The 24,198-nt window shown below is 37.2% G+C and overlaps 1 protein-coding gene across 2 annotated transcripts in view; it reads left to right on the top strand.

The window, feature by feature from the left end:
- Window positions 1–24,198, top strand: part of URI1 (URI1 prefoldin like chaperone) — a 40,844-nt gene that overhangs the window by 3,226 nt on the left and 13,420 nt on the right. For both annotated transcript variants that reach the window (XM_084294734.1, XM_084294735.1), the window contains exons 2-4: window positions 7,789–7,823; window positions 11,763–11,841; window positions 14,120–14,255. In XM_084294734.1, coding sequence (XP_084150860.1) covers window positions 7,789–7,823; window positions 11,763–11,841; window positions 14,120–14,255 — 250 coding nt within the window. The remainder of the gene's footprint in view (window positions 1–7,788; window positions 7,824–11,762; window positions 11,842–14,119; window positions 14,256–24,198) is intronic.

Genomic DNA, 24,198 nt, shown 5'->3' on the forward strand with positions numbered 1-24,198 from the left:
TCTTATATGATTTACTTACGTGGCTAGCTGCTTCTGTTTTCAAGTCTTTTTCAAGCAATATCTATGCCACAAAATCAACGACTTGGCAGTGTTAAGGCTGTTTGTGCAGCCTGAAAGGGAGCAGTGAAATTGAGCACAGTCTTGTACGCTTCCCACTGCTGCAGGAGTCACTGGAAACCTGAAGCTGTTTGCCTGCGGACTCAGAAGATGAGTCAGTCGGTATGCCTTCCAGTGTAGCGTCTCCCAGGGCATTGCACTTTTTCAAGCCTGCATTCAAGTTAGCAGAATTTAGAGAAGGCCTGGGTACAAGACACCAGGGTGGTAGGGCTTCATTTTGCACACTGTTTGAGAAAAACTGACATAATGTCTGAAGCTTTGTTCAACATACTGTTTAAAAGGTCCTGTCTGAAGCTTCATTTGCCATATTCTATTTAAAATAAACCTGGACAATTGCTTCCTCCGAAACTGATCATCCCTTTTACTTTCTTAGTCTATGTTGTGGAATCTTCCAGAGTAGCAATATTTGTCTTTGCTGTTATTAATATTGAATTAAGTACCCAGTAGTTTACACAGTGACAAGAATTGTGAAATGAGTTAACACAAAGGCTTCTGTTTCACTATCAGTGTAAACAGACTGAAGAACTGGCTGCCATAAAAAGGTGAATCCCTCCACCACCTTTGTATCAGCACTTGTGGTCAGGTTGCTTTGGGGTAAGTGGAATCCAGTAACATGTGCCAGGACAGCAGTGCCAAATGCCAGCATGAATGTGGCTGGGAAGGTGCTGCATCAGCAATGGGTGAAACTGGGTTGCCTCTTGGAGCCACAGCCGTGCTTGTACCAAGTCAGAGCAGTTCTGAGCAACAGTCACAGATGCCTGATCGAAAATTTCATTTATGATAATGTGAGTTATCCAGGAAGCAGATGAGTAACCTGGTGAAAGATTTTTAATTTTAGTTTTTGTTGTGGTCGCTTGTTTGTGCCTTTGAGCACTTCTGGAGTGTCACTTTTGTGACACTGCTTAGTGACTTGGGTTGGTCCAGTTTAAAAACAAGCTTTGTTGTTGATTTTTTTTTCTTTCTTTTTTCGTTCCCCTGGATTATTTTTCAGCCAGAGTGGTTCCCTAATCTGGTTGAAAGTGCAGCATCACAAATGTGTGCCAGCAGATTGTGCCGGGGTTGGAAGGATGAGGAGACAGGCAGGGACTGATGGCTGGTTTGCTCAGGTCTGGGGCCGAGTGTTGAACCACAGCCTGAAGGTATGTCTGTGAGGCAGTTTAAGCTAGTTAATTTGGGCATTGCTAGCAGCATAGTTGTTGCACCATAGGCTACATCAAAGCTTGCCAAACCTGCCTGAGACGTTTGGTAGGTTAGATTGTGGGAGTTTCATGCCCGTGTCTACTGCTGTCTTGGTATGTGAGCTGGCATGGGTATGGTATAGCCACATGATTATGTTTACCTGAAAGAACCTAAAATATCAAGTTATGAGCTCCTTAGCTTTGTCTCAAGATGAAGTTACGTGACACAGCCACTGCCTTGCTGCCAGGGAAGGACAAGACCTTGCTCCACTTTGTTCTTTGCTTGCACCAGTTCTGTTGGCTCAGAGCTCATTTAACTCACTCAGCTAGCAGAAACGCTCCATTTGCTGTGTTTGAGAATTGAAATGACTGACAAAAGGATCTGAAACAGCAAAATGGGTGCTGAGAGCTTATAGCTGGATGTGGGGAAGAAGGGTGCCACCTCATGTAACACAGCACTGCCTGCTTGGCTGGCTCAGTGGAGCGGGCAGCCACGCTTTGGTACGCACGTGTAGAATTACTGAAAAGTAACTGCAAGTCGTTTGTCTATGTGACCTACAGCCACAGCAGGGATTGCAACATAAAATAGTCTTGAGAGGACAGAATTTCACAGCTGGCAAAGGAGAGATGAGGCATTTTTCTGTCTGCTTTATAATTCCTAGATGGTTCAGGTACAATTCTTAAGTTCACAACAGTCGTTTTAGTGCTACATTAGTTTCAGTGTATTGATAAATCATAGTTACATACTAATCTCTCTGTAAACATGTGAGAGCCAATTGTGTGCACAATTAATACAAAAACACTAGATCTCCACTTGTTTTCTTGTAGAGATAAGTAAAATCTGTGATAATATTTTTAAATGGGAAGATTTTTTCTTTTAGAAATAAATGTTTGCCACCATTCAAATTCCTTTCTCCCTTCCTTCAGTATTTCTCCCAAATACATTTCTTGAAAAGGCATAAATTTCCACCTGAAGGGGAACTTATGTTAATAATTTGTTGAAATGTAGTGTTTTTCAGTAATATGATTTAATAAATGAATATGAAAGCTTAGAAATGCCGTCTTCCTTTCCTTTTAGATCATATAGTGTGCCAACAGACTGAAGAACTTTTAATAGTTTTATTTCATTTTTTGATTGAAAATGGGGCTCTAGGAAAAACAATTGTGCAAAAGTTAATTCTGTCTTTCTCCATCAGTGACTGCTGTGTTTTAGGCAACTACTGTGTGGTTTCCTAGAGGAAAAAATGAAAATTCATTTTAAATGTTTATTTTGCATGTGGCTTGTTACATCCTTGTTATCAAGACATTAATAAATGTTTGACCACCCATTAGTGTTCTTCTGTAATGTAAAGTCATGTTGTGAACTGGTTATGTTATTTCATCAGTAAGTTTAATTTTATTTTCTGGTTTTGGGGTGTGACAGAAATCTTATGCGTATGATGCAGAGTGGGTCTTGATACTGCAAACATTTATAGATGGAGGTGGCTCATGTGGATATATCAACTGAAGTAAATACTTGAGTGTACAAGGTTAAGCAGTTAAAATCAGGAGAGTCATCTGAATTAGGTCAGTAGAGGAAATTGCCTTGGATTTATCATGAGCCTTGTAAACATGGAACTGCATTGCAGAAGACCAGCATATGCTTTTGCTGTAGTTTGCAGAAGGTTCTGAGCAGCAGAACCAAGGTCGACGCTGCGATCTTTACACAGTCCCAAATGGCAGGGACATTCTCCTGAAGGCAAATCGTTGGTTTTAGATTTTATTAGACCCTTACTTTAATTACCATCTCATTACTTGCTCTGCTTCCACAAAAAGTATTCCATACTGCCATTTTCCCTAAGTAACTGGAAATGTGATTGAAAGGGATGTTTAAAGTGAGACTAATTCAAGATTAAATAGTCACAAATTATATTATTGCTACATGTAAACAAATTACTTGCATATCTGATTTTATTCAGATTACTTTTCAAGTGGTAAATAATGCTTTATCACTTATATAGTGCTCTTACATCTTTAGAGTGCTTTTCTCACATTAATTAATCATCATTAAACACTCTGAGGTGGGTAGGTTAATACTATTATCCCCATTTTGCAGATGAAGAAATGTAGACTGAGAGGTTGTGATTTGCTCCAGGCCATATAGAAGAAATCAGAGCTGGGATTAGATCTATTTCCCTAGCTTCTAATTTCCAAAGACCAACCAGATTGAGAACCACAGCTTTGAAGTAAAAAACATACAAGTATGCAAATGGAAACAGCACGTTTGGCCTTTTAGATGCCTAACTCACTGTTAAAGTGGAAACTTTGTGTTGTGTGTATTTTGAGATTCAGGCCCAAAGTGTGGAGGTAACTCGTTTGTTTCGGAATTATTCCTAACCTGATGGGGAATTTTTGTTTTCATCTTCCATTGAAATTAGCTTTCATCCTGGAAATAACAATCTAGTTCTTGGGACTTGGATGTGAGTGTGAGTTGGGTACAGCACTTTTCACAAGCTGAGACATAAATGAAATAAAACCATGGCAGCTTGCCTTAGTGCTGTTCACAATATAAGAGAGAGAGGTAAGAATTGCCCTCAGTGTGTTAAACCCACCACCTTAGTAGGCAGTGCCTTGCGGCTTTTAGTTCAGAGAGACATTCGGGTTCATGCACTCCACTTTAGGGAACTAGCTGAATAAAATAAAATAGTTCTGCTCTGCTCTGCTCCAAAACTATCTGTGCACCGCCTGGGTAAGCAGAAGCACCACAGAGAATTGTTTTAGTTACGGGAGCACATGCAGAAGCAACAGGTAAGAAAAAAATGAGGTAAAAAGAAGGTACCCTTTTACGTGAGGGTGTGGGCCTGCTGAGGAGAAGCAGCAAATGTGCATACAGTAATGGGGAATAAAGCAGAGACCCGTGGACACATACAGGTGAGAATCAGCTTCATGCTACAGCATCCATCCTATGCATCTTCCTTCCCAGCGTGGCAGTGCCAGTGGCTGCAGTGCCTGGCTGCTGAGTCAGGGGTTCTGGCATCTGGTTCCAGCTCTGCTTCTGGGCAGCCTTCCTGGTGAAGTCACTCAGCCCGTAAAGTCAGAGCAGCACTTTCCCGAGTGCTGTACACCTTAATTCATGGAAAAGGTTTTGAGCTCTTCATATGGAAGATCCTGGAGAAGGTGGAATATAAATAGACCCAAAGGAAAGTGCACTGGAGAAAAGGGATTTTCTTCCCTCAGGCAGCCTGACAGTGTTTGTGGCTGTATGGTATGCGTTGTTTGGGGTGGTTTTGACTCATTAGCCAACCAGCTGCCCAGTGGGAATGGGGCTACCTGGGAGCTGATGTGCAGCTCTAAAGGTGCTTCTCCCGTGCTGCTCTGACAGCACATGTAAGACCCAGATGCAAGCTTCCCTAAAAGCAGTGATGTACACCTCCCTCTCAGTAACCCCATGTGTAGCAGCAAGGAGAGCAGAGCCAACACATCATGCACTTTACCATCGGATTTGCACCTGAAGGCATTATGCCATGGGCACCAGGCATGCAGAGCTGCCCTTGCGGCTGTGGTGCTCTCTGAGCAGGGGCTTGGGAAGTGCCGGATTGTAACAAACTGCTGGTGGGGGAAAGGAAGGAAACCAGATACCTGCTTATTTGTTTTCTTGTGAAGTTGTGGAATGTGTTTTCCAACAGTGGGCCCTGTTTTAATAACCAGATACGTGATTACCTCATGTTAGATTTGCTGCAAGAGTAGTTCAATAAATATTATAGCATGCAGATAAGCCACCGATAACGCTGCGTGTTCACACATTCATATATTGCTGTGACTAAAAGGTAAGAATTCAGATTTTATTGATACCACTTCCACTCTAGTGTCTTAGAAGCAGTGCAGAGTTGGTGGCACTGGTGCCCAGACAAATTGAACTTAAATGAACAAACGAAAAGGTGATTTATTTTATTTATCCTGGGAGAAGTTTTCATTCTTCAATTGTAATTCCAAATACAAATTATGTGGGGAAGATATACTAATGATTTTCCTGTGTTTGATTAAAGGCAAAGAATCAAAGATTTGTGTATACATTTATCTATTTGTTTCTTTGCTATGATAAGACCAGTTGTTATCCAAACAGTGTGACTGACCTAATAAGGGACATATGCATAATTGAGCTCCTTCTGTTTTTCAATATATATATTTTTTAAATAGAATTCATTATCAGAAGTTAAGTCTAAAACATTTTCAAGGCCGTATATTTTAGCACTTATATAAAAGGTCTCTTTTTATTCTGGCCGCTGAAATGAAAAGGTTTGTTGTTGGTTCCACCCTTTAGTATCCCTTCAAGAGAGATTATATCAAAGAAGAAGAATTAAATTAAAATTGATTGGTGTTATTGATTTTCTTTTTTTCTTTTCTTTTTTTTTTTTTTTTTGAGGGGATAAAGGGCACTGGAAACAGCATATGCCCCTATGCTGTTTTGAAGATGGACTATTTTTAAAAAACATAAAAGCATATGTGCCCAATTTACATATTTACCAATTAAAAAAGCTTCCAGGAAACATTAAGTAGACTATGTTCTGTAACCTTTAACATTGTAGCTAATGGATATAGCCTGGAAATTTTCATAGAAGGTCCTCTAAATAATGTAAATGATTATGAATATGTAACTAGTTAATATGCAGCTACGAAAGGATTATCATGTAGAGGTTAATGAACATGCTGCTCTTACGGTTTGCAAGGCTTTTCTTTTTGTGCTTTTAGCTTGCTTCATGCATGGAAAGTCATGTATTGGGAATGGGAAGCTTCCTGTCTTTTCCATCTTCATCTTTAATGGGGCAATTAAACTGGAACTTTCTTAAAGGATTTCATAAACATTTTTATATGCTTATGTTGTGTACTTTACAATCAGTACCAAATCTGAAAGAGTGAAATGTGCTGATGGGATATCCTCTGACTTGGTGGTGTTGCTCTCCATTGTGTGCTTGCATTGTTAGGAAATGTAGTTGCGCTCATATGATTTACACCTTGTGGGAAACTTTGCTCTTGAAATGGGTTTAACGTTGATAGCGTGAATTAGCTTGCAGTCTGTATATTTAGTCTTAACATTAAAAATGTTTAATTTGCACATTAAGGAAAATACTTGCTAGGAATTTGATTTATAAGAGTTTAAAGCAGATGATAAATTTAAACTTGGCGTAAGCAGGGCAAGCTACCTGGCTGAATTTCCTGATGGATTATGAAACAGTCTAACCACAAATGTACAGCTGATCCTTTTCATTTAAGTACTTTACTCCATTTAAAGAATTACTAGCTCACAAAGCAGCCCCATTTTTTTGTTTGTTTGTTTTTGTTTTACTCCTATATAAGTACGAAGTGCAGGGTCTGAGATCTGTTCTGCAATAGCTGCACATATGCTAACTAAAAAAAAATTCTTTCATTCTGTTGTTTGGGGAAAAAAAAAAAGAATTATCTGCTCCAGTGATTTCAGTGGTAGTTGAATGTATGTTATTGTTTTCTCTGCAAATTTTCTCATTAATTGCTTTCAAATGTTAGCATTATTTTGGCTACAGGAAAAACAAAATTTGTAAAAAAAAAAAAAAAAAAAAAAAAAAAAAAAGTGAAGATGTTTAGACATATTTAATTGCCTCATGGCTTCACTGCATTTCATATAATTGAATGAAATTGTTTGTGTTATATTTTTGGTAACCATTATTCAGAGATCAGAATATGTTTTGAAAGGCAAAATTTGCACGTAATTATAGAAGATAAGGGCACAGGTTTCAGCATCTTGGTTGTTTGCTGTGTCAAAAAAATATGGTTAAAAAAGAAGAAAGTATTACCTTTTAACAATATACTTTATTTTGTAAATTATTTTCAACCTCTTGGGAAGGTCTACAGTATGAAGAAATAAGTGAAATATTCAGATTAAAACTACTTTTTTGATCTTGACGGAAAAGAATGGAAGTCAACAGTTTATAATGGTCAAATATCCTTTTTGTTTAAACGCTCACAAAATTATTTTGTGCATTTTCAGATTAAAACTGCCAGTGGAAACATTTATTGATGTACTGATAAAGTAAAAATGTTTTTGGTGTTGTGGGGTTCATTTTTTTTTTATGTATTTATGTATTTATTTTTTTTTAAGTATGGAAATTATATTGATGACATGTTATAATTTATATTGTTTTCTTATTCTGCAAGCATGTAACACTGAAAATAGATCTGCAGATTGCACAAAATACTGCTTACCTTATATCATATGTCACTTAATAGTTATGGAGCAGGTATTGTACCAAAATATGAATTGAAAACTGTAATTTTTTCAGTGGTTGTCAGTCTGCATTAGTGTGTGATAAAGTGTGCAGTTTAGTAACTACCATTCACAAGCCTTTGCACTGACAAATAAAAATGTATATAGAGACACTACCAAATCTGTAAAGTGACTGTTCTAGTTTCTGATACATTGACATTGCAGCTGTGTGCTTAGCCTTGTTTTTTCATGAACAGTTATCTGTTTTAATGACAGGTGGTCACTAGCTGCCAAGAAAAAATCCAGCACTGGTAAGTCAAAAATGTTTGATTACATGCCTAAAATACTGATCAGTAACCTAGTTGTATTCTAGTAAACTTACTGTACTACTGCCTCTTCTAATGACAGCCAGATTGAACAGGTATGTTTTGGGGACGGGAGGTAGCTCAGAATTATTGCAATATGCTCTCTCTGAGATGTTTGTATTTGCCACTGATGCCATTGCTTTAAGTCACAAATAGACTGAACCTTAGTGTATGGTAAATACCCATCTCATTCACCATATTTCCCCAAGTAATCTTGTTGGATGAATGCTGAATTGTCCTGGTACGTGGACAGGTATTCACAGAGTAGAATCAATTATTCTTGTTTTCTCTTTAACTATGAGCAAGTAGGGAAATAGTTGTCGCACATTTTTTGGGAAAAAAACACTAAACAAAAATTTGAAAGTAATGTTTCTTTGTTTACCCCCCCCAATAAACCATCTTATAAAGCATAGTTTGTTATGCGTAGAAAGAAATGATTCGTTATGTAAAAAAAAATAAAAAAAAAAAATCTCTGGGTACTTTTTTCTGTGTTGGCAATCTATGGTTAATAGAAAACATGCTTAGTAAATAATGGTTTTCTATGGCATCTGAGGAAAATGTACATTTAATGGTGAATGACATATTATGAGTTACTGTGAGATATAACAGTTGATCTTACAGATATCAAATTACAATATATCCATGCTGTGTTTACCATGATTTTACTGAGAGAGCAACAGGAGCTGTCTTGATTATTGTCTGCAGGGTTATTGCAGAATCACAGCAACTGCCCCTTTAGTGGTGAGATTAAACCTTTGGTTATACACCATCAAGCATATAATATTTTAAATTTATTTTAAGAGGCTTTTTCTTCATGCCTGAAAGATCTCCAAGCAAATAATTTATATTTAGTGTATATCAAATGTTTTTAGTTTAAATGCACAAGGGCTGCAAGCACTGGATAAGAGGAAAAAAATCAAGGCAATCTATACACATCATCATATTAAATTCTGACTATCGGCTTGCAAAAATAATCTAAAACTAATATGTTTCATTTATGTTTAAAATTCAGAGACTGCATTAATTTTCAATAAGGGAAATATTATTGAAGTGCCTACTGGTGCTGCTGTAGTTAAGTCAGTCAGAATTTCCATAATGCACATACTTTTGGGGGAGTTTCTGCAGTGTCCATGCCAATTTGGTACAGTGTGAAGTTCTGCATGTACATTCTTTCACTGAGACATATATATATATATATATATATTTTTTTTTTTTTTTTCAGAAATAAACCAATTGACAGCCTTAAAATTGGAACAGATTTTTTTAGAAGTTTGGGAAATTGGCTGGGGTTTGTAGAATGGGGTAGGAGGGTAGACGTTGGGAAGAGGGGTTGCTTCTGTATTGGGTTTTGAGCAAACTTTGGCCATGATCCTATGAATCTGGGGGATTTTGGCACAGAATATCATAAGGAAAACCTAGCTTACTGATTTGATTTTTATGTAGAAAAGCAGTTTATAGAGCATCCATACAGTTTTTACTCTAAGAAAACCTATTCAAAATTTAGATCCTGATTGTGCAAGAGCTGAGTGCTCTTGCTCTCTTGAATAATTTGTTCATAAAAGACCTTTAAGTAGTCAGTGACACAGAAGAATGTTAAATAGAATTGGGTGAATAACAATAGGGTTTTAAAATGCCCAACTTCAATATATTTCCATTAAATTATTTTCTTTTTCATTTTTTAGTGCACATCTTGAAGTATATTTTCAAAGCCATGAATCTGATAATGAGTCTGGGATTAGACGTGGTATTTCCCTTTCTAGATACATGCTCATAGCTGGAGCCTAGTGCCCATTCTCCAGGTTCCCTCTCCCTTGCTGCACATGGTGACCAAGCATACCACCGGCACACATGCTCTAGATGAAGGGAAAGGTCTGCTTCCTTCCTTGAGTAACATTCTTCCATGTCAGCTCATGAAATAGATACGTTTTCATTTTCTTTATTGTGGTGGTCCAACACTTAGAGATTGCTATGGTGGAGGTCTGACCGGCCAGAGGCGGTTGTCCCACTGAGTGCAGAAACATATTCTGCTCTTTCCTAAATGTTCTTTCCCTCATCTTGCCCCATGGATCATCACTCTGGGGAGTCTGCTTCCAGCTACCATTGGAGTAGAAGATGTGGTGGATCAGGGCAATAAAACCCTGCTGTATCTGAAGCAAGTTATTTCTGCTGTACCCAGATCAGATTATTCAGTAACGGGCAGCAGTCAGACCTTAAAGGCAGAATCTTTCCGGTTGATGAAGAAATGTCAGGTTTGAGCAATGAAATAATCCTCCTATGAGTGGGATCTTTTTTTTTTTTTTTCCCCCCCTCTTACCATTCTTTTCCTGTGGAGTCCTCTTCCACTGAAGTGAGGTCAAGGCCTTCAGTTTGGGGGTCGCTTGGTTTTCAAGTGAGTAGTCTTCATCATTGTCCTGTTCTCTGAAAACACAGATCTCTGCAAGTCAAAGGCTGCGTTTTGTAAATGTCATTAAGTAGTTGTTACTGATACCAAATTATCATTATATTGCTTTCTCCAAAACATCTTGTGAGCTTTGTTGAGATTCATGAGTTGGGCCTTCCTCTTTAAAAGAAGTGAATTACATTGTCACCGTAATGAGGGCAGTGGACAAAGAAACTTGCTGGGTGCATTGGAAAAATTGGCCATCAAACCAAAGAAGTAGCAAGCATCTTCTGTAAATTAGTTGTATGGAATACAGTTTTAACGTCAAAGTGGTCTAAATTCTTTTTTCGTGACCAGTTCAGCAACTTAAAATATGAAGAACTCCATGTATAAAGTAGTGTAATTACAGCAAAGTTCAGCTATGGAAGAAAATGAGACAAACAAGAGGAGTAGCAGATAATTTTTCATAATGAATACTGAAAAAGATTTTACTCTGCTTATGAATCTAAGAAAATCAATGATAATATTTTGAGAGTTGTGTTATCAACTATGACATTCATTTTTCAGCACATTTATAGATTGCTTTCTTGAATCATCCTCAGAAAACCTGTAATTTGCATCCTGGGTCAGCGTTGTTAAGTGTGCTGCTCCGTGCTTTCAGTTGCCTTCTATTGCAAAATTTACTACCATACATAGGATGTTTACTATTTTGAAGTACAAGTAAACAATATCATCAAACCTGACATTTATATGTTAGATACTTCATGTAGGAGCTGATTTCTGATCTCTTCAGAACGGCACTTGTCCATTAAAAAGACTTCCCAGCAGAATTTAAGTGTTTAAGAATTTCTTAAGAAAAAAAGGCTTTCTAGAGGGAGTACACTTGTTTGTTTTGCACACAAAGGAAAATCCCCATAGCAATTAAAATGCTGTATCCTGCAAAGTCAGGTATCTGTCATGGGGATAATTGATCCAAGTTCATTAAGCCATTTCTGTCTTGTAAAGCAACACGTGGCTTATGAGAAACAATAGAAGGAATGCTCCACACCTGTGTTGTTTGTCAGGTTTGGAAGACGGGACAGAAACAGAGTGGTCAAGTGATCTTTCAGGACTGTTGACTCTTAGTAGGCCCAGAAAATAGATGTGAAAATCAGAAACAGTTAAAATTTTGTCCACTTTATCAGCCCAAACTAAGGTCTTGAATCCTGTATTACAAGTAATACATTGAAGAATTTGCCTCTTCTGAAGATAAACTGGATTTTCAGTTCTTTTTCTAAAGCTTGATGGTGGTATAATTGTTGAACATGAACATACCCTATTTTAATACACAATTACCCTATTTTAATACACATTATTCTAAAATAGCCTAGCTAATTTATCAAGCAATGTGTTTAAGAGTAAAATAGTTTGGTTTTTGTTATTTTTTGGGTTGTTGAATTAGTAGATGAAAAATGTTAACTCTTCACTTTAGATAAGAAATTGAATCAACTTAAATTTATCAACAGGAAGAAGGTGGAGGGTGATTACGAGGCTCTTCAGGAACGACTCCGTACTTTGCCTGATAAACTGTCCTATGATATCATGGTATGTACACTGTATCGTTCACATAAGATAATGGACTAAAACTTCCAGAAATTCAGGTATCTGCATCTGCAGGGAGGTGTTACTCAGGTTGCCATATAATACTCAATAATGGTACATTTATGATGATAATAGTTAAACCTTTGCTTTTGTTTCTCTCTTCTTTTCTTTGAAATCTATTATAAATTACAGTGTTACTGACAACTGAGAACAGATGACATAAATGCTAACACAAAACCTGACACATTTGATATGTAAATCTATTGTATAGAAAACTATAATTATGAGTGAATTATGATACTTAGTCACTTCCTTTGAAGCAAGTGGCCGTAGTATTTTCTGATTCATGGAAATAAGCCCCAGAACATTGATTTTTACATAAAAAGGTGCTGCTAATTTTTGTTTCACTGATCTTCACATTGACATAGCGATCTTTTCTTGTGCTTCGAATGTTCTGTAACAACTGTACAGCTTCCTGTTTAAACTTTACCATGTTGACTTGCACTCACCAGAATTTTGGTCAGTTTGGCTTCTCTCCCCTCTCCACCCGCTCTCTCCTCTTTTTTTCTTTCTTTCTTTTTTTTTTTTTTTTTTTTTTTTCCCTCTTCCCAGATCTGTTTTGAGGTAGATCTTTGTAGTGGGGAGTGCTGTACTGTAAATAACTGAATAACTAATTTCAGTGCAATGTACCTAACTGCTTTCTTACCTGGCAGCCTGGCTTGATGTACAGTTGAGCTGTTAGTAAGACAGCAGTGGAGCACAATTCCCAGGTAGTAAAAGAGAAAGTTTCTGTCTCCAGTGCAGTTCTACATGTTATGTGCATAGGCCTGTGACCATGTGTATATGCGTGGCCACATGGTGTAAAACAAAAAGGTTGTGTTGTTTTGAGGCACAGAAAAAATACTGTCTAAAAAAATAGATATGGCTTATTCTTAGTTAAAGCAGCCTTGTCAACTCACATCTATTATTTTAAATGTATATAAATAGTTCCTATCCTGTTTGCCAAATATTTTCATATGTTTTCAATTTTGCTTTCATCATTTTGGGGAAAGAATGAACAGGCAAATGGTGCATCCTGCTTCTTGAAAACCAAGTCAGGAAGGGTATATGTGTAGGAAAAGGCCATTCTGCTTAGTCATGGCATGAATCCTGCCTGCTGCAGAGCTGCTTCAAGCACTGACAGGCACCTCCTGGATGGTGACGCTGGAGAAGACCGCTTTCCAAGGAAGCAGGTCTGCCAGGCCAGGTGCACTGCTTCAGCAAAACTGCGGTGGGAAAGCAAATGGTTAGCCTGAAGAAATGAGGGGGGCAGCAGAGGAATAAAATAGAAAGAACTGGTACAAACTGACCGAGATGGACCTTTTTATCTTAAGAAAGAAAGCTTGAGCTGGCTGAGGTTCTTAGCTTTTCACCCCCTCCATTTTAATTCTGGTCTCCTGACTTTGAGATTGAAGCCCAAAGGCAGCCAGATAGGCAGCTGCTGCTCTGAGTTGGGGTGCGAATGCAGGGGCTGGTTCAGGAGCAGTGCAAGAGGGCTAAAAGTGATAGGGCTTCCCTGAATGGTGTGTCAAATGTGGCCTGCAGAAGGTGTCTTAAATCATAAAAAGCAGTGTCCCATAAGCTGTGATCTGTGTTAAATATCGCTTCCTGTGCCTGCAGTCATGGGAGGATGGACATTGGTTGGTGGGACATTGCCTGAGGTCTGTGTACTGGTGAAGGACAAAACAGAGCGAGGTTCAGCACTGTGGTCCTGCTGGTAGTCCCCCGAACTTACACTGACGTTTTTAAGCACTTATTCTTAGCAAGGCATATACTGAAAAAAGCAATTCATATTTGAGTTGTCCATTTAAGAATACCTTGCCAAGAATTTCGAAATTAGGGAACCTATTTAAGAATGTTAAAAATGTCAGCAAAGCTAAACTTGCTTTTACTGGGAAATGAATGTAGTCTGTGAATAACAAAAACTTAACTCACCTGAACAGCTTACATGTTAGGATAAAGTTAATTTGCTTTCCTTATGATTATTCAGTTGTACTGTAGTTTCATGTCACAACACAAGTTTTCTACTTACATTCTACTTTTCTGGTTTTGTAGCTAAAATACTAAATTCAAGTGGGCTTGGTCATTTGAATATGTTTGAAGGTTTTAATATTAAATAACTGGTGTAGAATTTTATTTAACTCTGTATTTTACTTTTTTTTTTTTTTTTGACCTAGTAGATGAATGACTAGGTTTATTTTCATAAGCAATTTTCAGCACTGGTTTTCTGTGCCTTTGACAGGTACCTTTTGGTCCTCTTGCCTTCATGCCAGGAAAACTTGTCCACACCAATGAGGTTACTGTTCTGCTTGGGGACAACTGGTTTTCAAAATGCTCAGCGAAGCAGGCTGTTGAGCTAGTTGAGCACAGAAAAAAACGTATGTATGCTTCTGAACATAATTTATTAGTCAATATTATGTATCTTTTTATTAATATATAAAATCAGTAGCATTTACACCATTCACTTTTTTTGTGTGCTAGCGAACAGAAATATCATTAGACTGTAATATCAATTTAGCACCTGATTTTCCATCTTTACTTGTTATTTTATCAAATGTATGATTTTTTTAAACATCTAGCTAGAGCTTTATTCCTGTTTTTCTCTTTTTTTTTATTTTTTATTTTTTATTTTTTTTTAACATGCTACAGTTGCTTGAGTTACCAAAATGCAGGTTTTGATGTTAGATTAGATTACACAGTCAGCCAAGATTTGTTTATTATAAGCAAAAGCAAAACAAAACAACAGAACAGGCAAAAAAACTGTCACTCGTTTAATTTGAGAAATACTGTATTGTATTCCAGAAAGCAGACACTGCAATGTATTTTTGCTCTTAGTTACCTTATTCCCCATGTTCTGTTCCCTTGTCTCTTATCTTATTTCTTTGCTGCCTTGTCCTTTTTTTTTTTTTCTTGCTTGGTTTTCTGGATTTGCTGCTTAGCTGCATTCCTGCTGTCTACCCTTGATATGTCTATCTATTGTCATGGAGAGATCAACTGGATCTCCCTATATCCAAGTGCATTGGTGACCACCAAGTTCCTGTACAGCAGCAGATGAGGATCATAGAGGCGGACAGGCAATTTTGTTTGTTTGTTTCCAACTCTTTTTAGTTGTTGCTGGGATCTTGGCTCTGGAAAGCCAGGACCCCCAGCAAGCCTTGTGCACAGCACGCTTCCTGACTTCTTTATATGAGAAAGAATGAGAGACTAAAATATTTGATAGAAATGCCAAGGAAGGGAAAGCACAGTCAAATGGAAAAAAATTTATGCCTATTAGCCTTTGCTGTTTGTTTCAGATAAGCATTTGAGTAAATATTTTTTTCACATCAGTTTTACCTGTAATCTGTCTCATTCCTGAATGAATGCTTCCTGCAGCTTTACTCCTCTGTATGTTACAACCAGCATAAGTGTTTACTTTGGATTTTTGTTCATAAGTTCAGCTATCCACGTTGCTGCTTGCAGCAGAATACATCAGGGGTTCCCTGTCTTGAATACATTTTTTTCAATTCTATGCAAACAATATTTGTGTAAGAAAAGTTTTTCATGAAAAACAACTTGCTGTATAACTTTAAAATATTCCTTTATGAAGCTTACCAAAGTATACAAAAGTATATAATTTGTGTTTTACCTATTATCTCTCTTAATCTCATTCTCCTGACATTACTTTTCAATTTTATTTCTTATTGAACTGAATATACATTATTTATTGTGAGTATTGCAAGATCTCAGGTCCATATCTCTCTCCTTGATCATCTTTTTTTTTTTTTTTTTTCAGTACTGCAGAATATTTTTGTCACAGTTACATTCAGTGAAATCATTTGACCTTTGCATAGTAGATGTTTGAACATTAAGTAGTCTGCTGGGAGACACACAGTAAATGCTGGGTTCTTTTCCTTTATGATCTTTTAAATTGCATTTAAAATATGAACTCAGAAATACTCATTTCTTTTAAAGCAAAATAGTCACTGCTGCCTGGATATAAACCTTGCATTTAGCTGATAGTTCACTTCAGCTGTGTGATGGCTGCCAGTGGGAGGCTCCAAAACACTGATATTAACTAAAAACTTTTTATTTAAAAGACTATTCTCAGTTTTGAATGATAAAAGCCATATTAGTACATACGATTCTGAAAAGAGTATGTATTTCTTTCACAGATGGTTTTCTTCTTTACAAAGCCATTCCACATTAAATATTGGTGAATTAGAGATAATGGAGATTTTATTTGTTTATCCAAATTATTAAAAAAAAATGTACATGTTCCACTTGTGGCACAAATATGAGAGACCAGTGCTTCATAGGTGTTTAAGGTCACTTGTATAGTGGACTGTAGATATTTTAATAGGTGTCACTTCTGCTTTCACTGGCATTCTGTATGCACAGCGGCTTTGTAAGGTGATGTATGTTTAACACCATCATTACCCTGAGACAATGCGATATGATTTTTAGTGCACAATCTTCTTCTGGAGAAGAGTTTTGTGAGTAGGGTGTGCTGGGTCGAAGGGGTGGCACTGAGCGCAGTCCCCAGCACCCCATGCGGCTGTCAGCAGGGCCTGAGGCAGTGCAGCTGGGCTGTGCTTATGGCCCGTGTGTGCGGGAAGGCCGTCAATGTTCAGGCCCAGGCCCCAATACCCAGTATTACTATATTTAATTGGGTGCTTTTTCATAACTAGCTGGTCAAATCTGTTATGATAACCAGAATGAACTTAATTAGTGTAGCAGTAATAACTCAGTGCTTGCACAGAAATTAAGAGTTGTAAGGAAATAAAAGGCATTTTAATTGCTTAGCACACCTGGTGTGGTAAGAAGAGTAGGGGAGCATGTATTCAGGACTTAATTTTACTAGTGAGACTGGCTGTTAGGTAGACTTCTAACTCGTAGCTAACTTCTTGCCGGTTCTGGGGGTTTTCTTTGTTGTCCTTGACTGGTTTTCCATGGGTCTACCCAGTGAAGACCTTCAGTGACCAGCAGACGGTCTGGTCGAGGCCACCCCTGACTTAACAGTTAATTTAATTGAGGTTCACAGAAAAGTTTCTTTACAGGTTGACTCCTTGCGTAGATGTTAGGTAAATATGAAAATGCACAAAATGAGTTTGCATGCCTAAGCAGTAATAGGACGTGCCAGATAAATCAACTGATAGGATTGAGTATGAAGAAAGCCTTGGAAGTTAGGGGCAGCACTAGGAGTGTACTATATATAAAAGCTTTAAATAGTGCTAATTAGGTCATCCTTTTTGTCTTAGTAGTTTTGTTAAATTCACTTTTTAAAGGAGAACGAGTGGAACAAATGTTTGCTTCTGTGAAACAGAGAAATGCCCAGGCACAGCAGATGAATTTCTTGGTTAAAATTTATTTGATTGAAAGGAAAAATTGAAGGGTGACTGTACTGAATTTTGAAAGTAAGTGCACTTTAACTGCCACAGCTGTAGAAAGCCCTATTTTAGGGATATATTTTTGTTTGTGTAGCTTTTGATTTAGATGCAAGCTGTTCAGCATTGTGATTGGTTGAAATGTATTTGGTAAAATTTGGGACAGTCACGTCAAATGTTACTTTTTCATAAAATATTGATCATATCTCCTTGAATAATATCTAAGTTGCATAAATCTCACATTTTTTGCACGTTTTTGTGACATCTCTAGATGTTCAGTTACCTCCAAAACTGTTAAAAAGAAATCTAGTGAACTTTATGGAATTCTGTAGTGTATTTTTAATTGTTTTAAATTCGTTGCAGTTTGTTAAACCAGGTAATACTGATAATGGGAAACACTTTACACATATGTTTGTGTGTAAAATGTGAAGAAATACTGAAGTAGATTAAAGGATACACACACCAAATTCCATTATAATAAAAGAAATTAGCTTTTTAAGTATGTCACAGTTTAGCACAACAATAATGCAATTGTAGTTTTTTCTCTTACAATTATCTTGCTTAAGGTACTTCATGATATTTCTGTTCTCCTTAAGGCAAGACTGTATTGTCTCAGAATTCAAAGAGGGAATAAAGATTCTTTTTGTGAATATGGGATTATATCTTTTACGTGTTTGTGATGATATAAATTATATTTTTTCTCTATATCAGTAATCGCATTAATTCTTTAAGATGGGAAATTTTTCATTACAATGGTCCCTGTGGTAGTTAGTATAGAAAAAAATTAAATGGATTTTTCTTGTAAATATTTGTGGATTAATTCAGTTTGCTAGGTATTCCAAGTGTCTAAACACTTTAAAAGGTGGCAAATTAAAACACACACACAAAACTAGGAGTGGTTTTATTGTGTTAAAAATTTATCAGATAAAAAAAAAATCCCACTTAAAGGAGAATTGTTGAACTACTTAGTAATTGTGTCTTCAGTATATGTAAGAATACCCTTGCAGTGTCATGCTTCAAATGAATTCATGAAATGAAAATACTGATTACATTAACATACAGTATTGTGATAGTACCCAATCATAAATTGCGGTATATAACCTTTAATACAAATATTTGTGTCAATCAAAATTGACCGATAGCTTAGTATACAAGGTTTAAAAGATACCATTGTTTTTAATAAATAAGATGATCCAGGTGGATGAGGACCAGGCTGAATTTGTTCCTTATCAGCATTTCCAGAAAAAAAAGGATATTGTCTCCAAAATATATGATAGGAAGGCTTTCCATTTCCCATCTGTGTATGAGTGAGGCCTTTAGAGGTTTTAATGTTTCATCCAAGGGTGAAAATAGCTTGCTTTATATTCCAAAGAAAATAACACAGACTTGTCTACTTACTTTTTGGGGAAAAGAACAAAAGGTGCAGGTAATGTTACAAATAAATCTAGCTGTTGCTTTTCTTTATTAAGAAAAAAAAAAGGCAAAGAAAAATGTTTTCTGCCGTTTTTTCTGTATGCTGGAGAATATTTTTTCACGGCAGTTTTGAATCTATTTTACCATTTTTGGAGATTATTGCTTTTTCGTTTAGTAACCTCCATGAGTTCCTTTCATACCCTTGTTAAGTAAGAGCTGATTCTTTGAAGCGCTAAGTGCTCTAAATTTGCTCTGCCATTCCCAAAGGTGTTTGGTTTCTTACAGGACCATGGTCAAGGTACTTTAACCAGAACACAGTGGAAGAAAATAAGGAGAATAGAATCCTTTCTGTTGGTTAGGTATTGTGTTCAAAGAAGCCCTTACCTGTTAGTAATTCTTACTGGGCAGCAGAGGAGCTTGTCTGAATGTCAGCCTCCTACATTTAGCAGAAATTTAACTGTATTCATAGAATTTGAGCAGTTACAGAGGTGTGTGAACCTAAAAGCGAGAAATGTGTGGCATTTACCTAGTGTTCCTACAGTCAAATTACCTACACATATTTTTTGCAGAAGAAAATCCAAATATCTTTGGTTTTGACACCAAGAGAATGTGGAGAACAGAACAAAGGTTCTCTTTAAAAGGTGCAAAGCTACTGCACCAAAGGCTCTATCACAGAATTCTGCATTGTAAAGAACAAGTGCAGTTGGTGTTACAAAGAACAAATGTATTTATGGTGTTGCACAAAGAGAGCTTAAATCCATACACACAAAAAGCTATCAGGATTCTCTTTTGAATCTTAAAACAAATGCATCTCTAGAAGAATGAACAGAAAAGAATAGAATAATGTAGATGGGCGTTTTGAAAAGCTCTTAGTAATTACTGTTTTCTACGGAACTGTAGATCTTACTTGTTTCAAGTAACTTGCAGTAGTTTGGTGATTATTGGCTTAAAATATTTTATTGTAGATTTTATATGTATATTTACTGAAATACTCTTAAAATTCCTCAGGTGATTAGTCTACTTACACAAACAATGAAAAACAAGAAAATAAGTAAAGCACTTATAATACTGTGCCATAACTCGAACTGTTAATAGTACTTGTAATTCTACTGTAGTACTGTACTTTTGCAAGGAAATACCTGACATCTGAAAAGAATTCAGAAGTGGATGTGTGCATTAGGTTGCATGATGCTTTACCTCCATCCCCAGTAGTATTAATATTCTCCATTAAGAGCCTGTATGGTAGGTATTCTTTTTTGTTCAGGGGTCAGTCATAATTGTGCTAGAAATTGCAGATGAAAGATTTCACATGCACGGTGCTGTGCTGTGGTTCCCCCATGTGCCTTCCCCTGCATCTGACGTGAGGTGGTGGCAGCCCAGCAGGTCCGTAGTGGCAGAGGGAAGCGCTGAACTCCTGCCTTCAGCAGCAGGTTGTCTCAGCTGCCTCTGCCAGTGTGAGGTAGGTGTTTGTCATGTTTGTCCCTGGCTTGTGTGAGCACTCTGTGTGTACAAAGCCATCACAGGATTGGTTGCCTTCTACCTGAGAAAACGTGTTGAAAGATGAAGAGATCTTACCTCAAAATCTCAGTTGCATACAGAATTCTGTGGTACGATTAACCTAAAATTATGCCCAGTTCCCTATCCTCAAAGGAGATTTTTTTTTTTTTTCAAACCCTCTAGTCGTCGCTGTCTTATATCCACAAAGCTCGCCCAAAGGCTGACTGAACCTAGAAGGTAGACCAAGCCTTGGCTTTGTCCTGTTTCACAAAATGTGATGTTTCAAAATAGATCAGCCTGTTCTCACTTTTCTTGTCTGTTCTTACTATTTAAATCCCAGTATAACACACAGTTTCCAGAAGTAACTAAAATAATGTCTATGATTCCCCAAATCCTTACAGACAACACTCCAAGGACATTAATGTCAAACTCAGATAATTAAAATTTGTATCCAGCCAAGCTAATTAACCCATTAAAGCCAAAATGCATAGATGAGAATTTGTGTCAATTTGGCGTTAGTATGTTGTCATGTCTTGTAAAATCTGGCTTCGGTGGACTTCATTTCAACAATATGAAATGTGTTACCCAATTATTTTTTCCTGTATCAGTGTATATATGTAGAAAGCAGAGGGCTGCTTCTCGACACTGGCTAATCATGGGGAAAAGGATGCCTGTCCAGGCCTTCAACTAATAATGCAGCTGGAAAAGAATGATCTAAATGTAAAGAAATCTTGCTGCCTGTAAATATTCAAGGGCTGCTGTGCAAAAGAAATCCACATGTAATGATTTATGATTCAAATTCCTTTTCCTTTTGGCAGTCCTGAAAGTCAGTCCTAGAGATCCTAGCTTGTCTCCAGTGCTGAACTATCCTTCCAGGCAGTTTAACTAAGACATGTAAATAGGAACTATTAGGGTTCACCTGAAAGCCATGTCAGACTTCTCTGAGTTTATTGGATGTGACAAAGTTGGACAACAGCCTCTAGTTCAATCCATCTTAAAAGGGTCTAAGAAGCTTAAACCATAGGGTAGTAAGAGGAGACTGTGGAGCCGCTCTTACTCTGTAGATGTTTTTATGGGGTCTCAAAAAAAAAAAAAAAAAAAAAAAAAGTAGCTTTTAAAGTGAATTGTTTTTCTGTAAATCTGGTAGATTTTAAAATTCAGTCAGTGGTGCCAGAGGCTTTGAGAATGTATTGTGGCAAGTTTAAAACATGAAGCCCTGCATGTTTTCCCTACAGTTAGGTGCATAAACCCTTTTCCAGGAGACTGAGGCATATGCTCTCATGGGTCTGGCCCCAGAGAAGGATCCCTTTGGCTGACGAGGAGTCCTGGGCCTGTGTTTCTGGGGGATGCGGGAGCATGCTGGTGACTGGGGGCATCGCGCTAATCCCAGCTGTCCCGCTGCTGTGTTGGGTAGCTCAGGGCAGATCGCTTACACCATCTGTTTCTTCATCTGTGAAATAGGAGAGAGTAATACCTTCCTCCCTCACAGGGTGTTGTGCCCATTAGGTAATGGTCGTAGGCCAGGGTGAGGCTGGGAGCGCTGTACCTGTGAGGTGCCGTGTACAGAGCAGACTGACAAGCGTCTGTCCAAAGAGTGCGGTGAGAGCGATATTTAGATGTGGAATGACTGAGAAACCAGGGGTGTTTAAGAAACAGCTGAGTATCACATTTACTGTGAATGTAAAATAGAAGCTTGAAGGAAGTTGGTCTCAAGCTAGACATTCATGTATGTTGAGACTGCCTTCAGGAGCTGACAGCAGAGATGGGAGCTTTCTGTAGGAAAACTAGTGCACCTCTCTTTGATTTGGACTTTGGAGAGTGTCTTGTATGCTGAGAAAACAACGTGGACTGTATTGATAGGAATTAGCAGAAGACTAAAAGGGTTTTGTAACAACGAGATCCCAAAGGACAACTGATTCCCATCAGGCAGGCACGTGTAGAGGATCTGTGCCTGTTGACGGGTATATGTGGTCACTACTTCGAATACTTTCTGGGAATAGTATTTCATCCAGATGTGTAAAGTAGGAAATGCCAATGAAGAACATTTTTCAGGAGAGAATTTAAGCTCTTTCTCAGAAAAAGCTGAAGTAATGGAGATTGTTGAATGTTTGACGAATAGGTTGTTGCCTGGTTGAAAGGCTAATGCATTTGAAATACCCCAAAAGTCTGAGCTGTGTCTTCTTGCTCCTTGTTGGAAAGGACAGATGCTTACTTGAATAGCCTTTTCTAAAATGCATAATGTTCTTTCTGAACTATTTACTGTAATTTATTTATTTTAAAGTAATTATATTTGATATATTGTGAAATATCAACAGAAAAAAAGCATACAATACTGAATCTTTCAGAATTAGGATGGGAGTACTCTAACAAGATTGGTAGTTGTGTTTTGTCTTGACTGTGTCATACGTAATTCCCTCTGCTGTGTGTGCAGGGATCTGAACCTGTTTGCAGAAGTCTGAGTCACTAAGTAGATTTTATTTTGCAAGTACAAATGCAAACTCATTTTGTCTACTTAAGTAAATTTTGTAATCGTTTTGTGACTATTAACATATTTCCACACATCCTTATCTAAAAGGCCTATCATTATAATAAATGCAATCTCTGAAATGGTCACGATTGCATACCCTAGTCAGAAAACTATGGGGGGAGTAGCTATGTATCTAGTTAAAGTGTTTTTAGTCTCTAGACCAGAGAAATAATTAATCAAATACTAAAATTAACAGACAAAAGGAGGGTAAAGAAAAGAATAAGAATATTGAGAAAATTCTTTGAAAAACAGGTTTTCAACTAGGGTGCTTTGTGGTAAAGTTTTACCTTATTTTACATTCCTGTCTGCAAAATGGGAATAGCATGACTCTCTACCATACTTGCATATTTTGAAAATAGATAATTTAAGGTGTATGAGGTTTTTTTACATGCTACAATACTGGTGATCATGTAAGTATCATAAATAGAATCAATGTTGAGGAAGGAACTCACTACATTTATGAAGTGAGTCTTTTTCAGAAAAGTTTCTTGGAGTTTGACTTTGCTGATCCCATGGTAGAGAACTAGGATCTCATTGCCTCCTTCATAACATTGTATAAGACGTATTCTTGAATTGCTTTAATGATTCTAAAAGATAATTCTAAAATAGAAAATCAGCTTGCTTCTCCGCAAAGGCTTTTAGCTCCTTCAGGGTATATAGGACCAGTAGGTGCAAGGTCTTAAAGATCCTCTGTTGAAACTAATTTATGTAGTAAGTCTTCCCTCCTGAAAATTTGCATTTGTATTAGTTTTGAGTTGAACAAAGAGTGCAAGTCTATTAATATTATTAGTATAAGGCTTTAATTGTGCCCTTTTTCCCCCAATTTTTAAGTCTTTGCAAAGCTGTGTTTCCTTTTCAGGCAGTTATGACCTTCTTCTTTTGCAAATTAGTTTGTTTTTTATGATAACTTTAAGGTAAAAGTGAAACTTAAGTTTTTAATATTTTATAAATTGCTATTGAAAGGATTCATTATTTAATTGGCACATGAGGATGTAGAATGCAATATCTCAAATGAACTAATGTCTGAAAACTGGGTACTTCTTGCAATAGGTTTGCAAAATTGTCATAAAATGTAGCAGTACAGGCAGAAGATCTGTCTGCTTGCTACCATGCGTTGGGAGTGCAGCCATTAGGGCATAACCATATTTCTCTTGTTCATCATAACAAAAACGTCAGACACAGTAACAGGAATGAAGTTTTGAAGGATCTTTAATGGTGTGTTTCCAACATCAGGCTTAATTTTGCCACATTAAAACAGACTCTCCACCTGGATTTTTAATATTTGTTTCCAGAACTTGCATTTAAAAAAAGACGGTTTTTATTTGTTTTGATATTAATCCAAAAGTCAGCTTTTTTGGTTGTGACATATAGATAATTTCAAATGTGACTGAATAGTTTATGTAACTCCTTGATTAACTTCTGGGGCACAGTGCAGGTTAGCAGAACATTAGCAGAAGGCTTTGTGCAGCCTGTTCATACAGAAGATAGCATACACAGATTCCTTTCAGGATACAAGCACTG

This window comes from Netta rufina (assembly GCF_964035555.1).
Source record: "Netta rufina genome assembly, chromosome: 13".
Classification (NCBI taxonomy): Eukaryota; Metazoa; Chordata; class Aves; order Anseriformes; family Anatidae; genus Netta; species Netta rufina.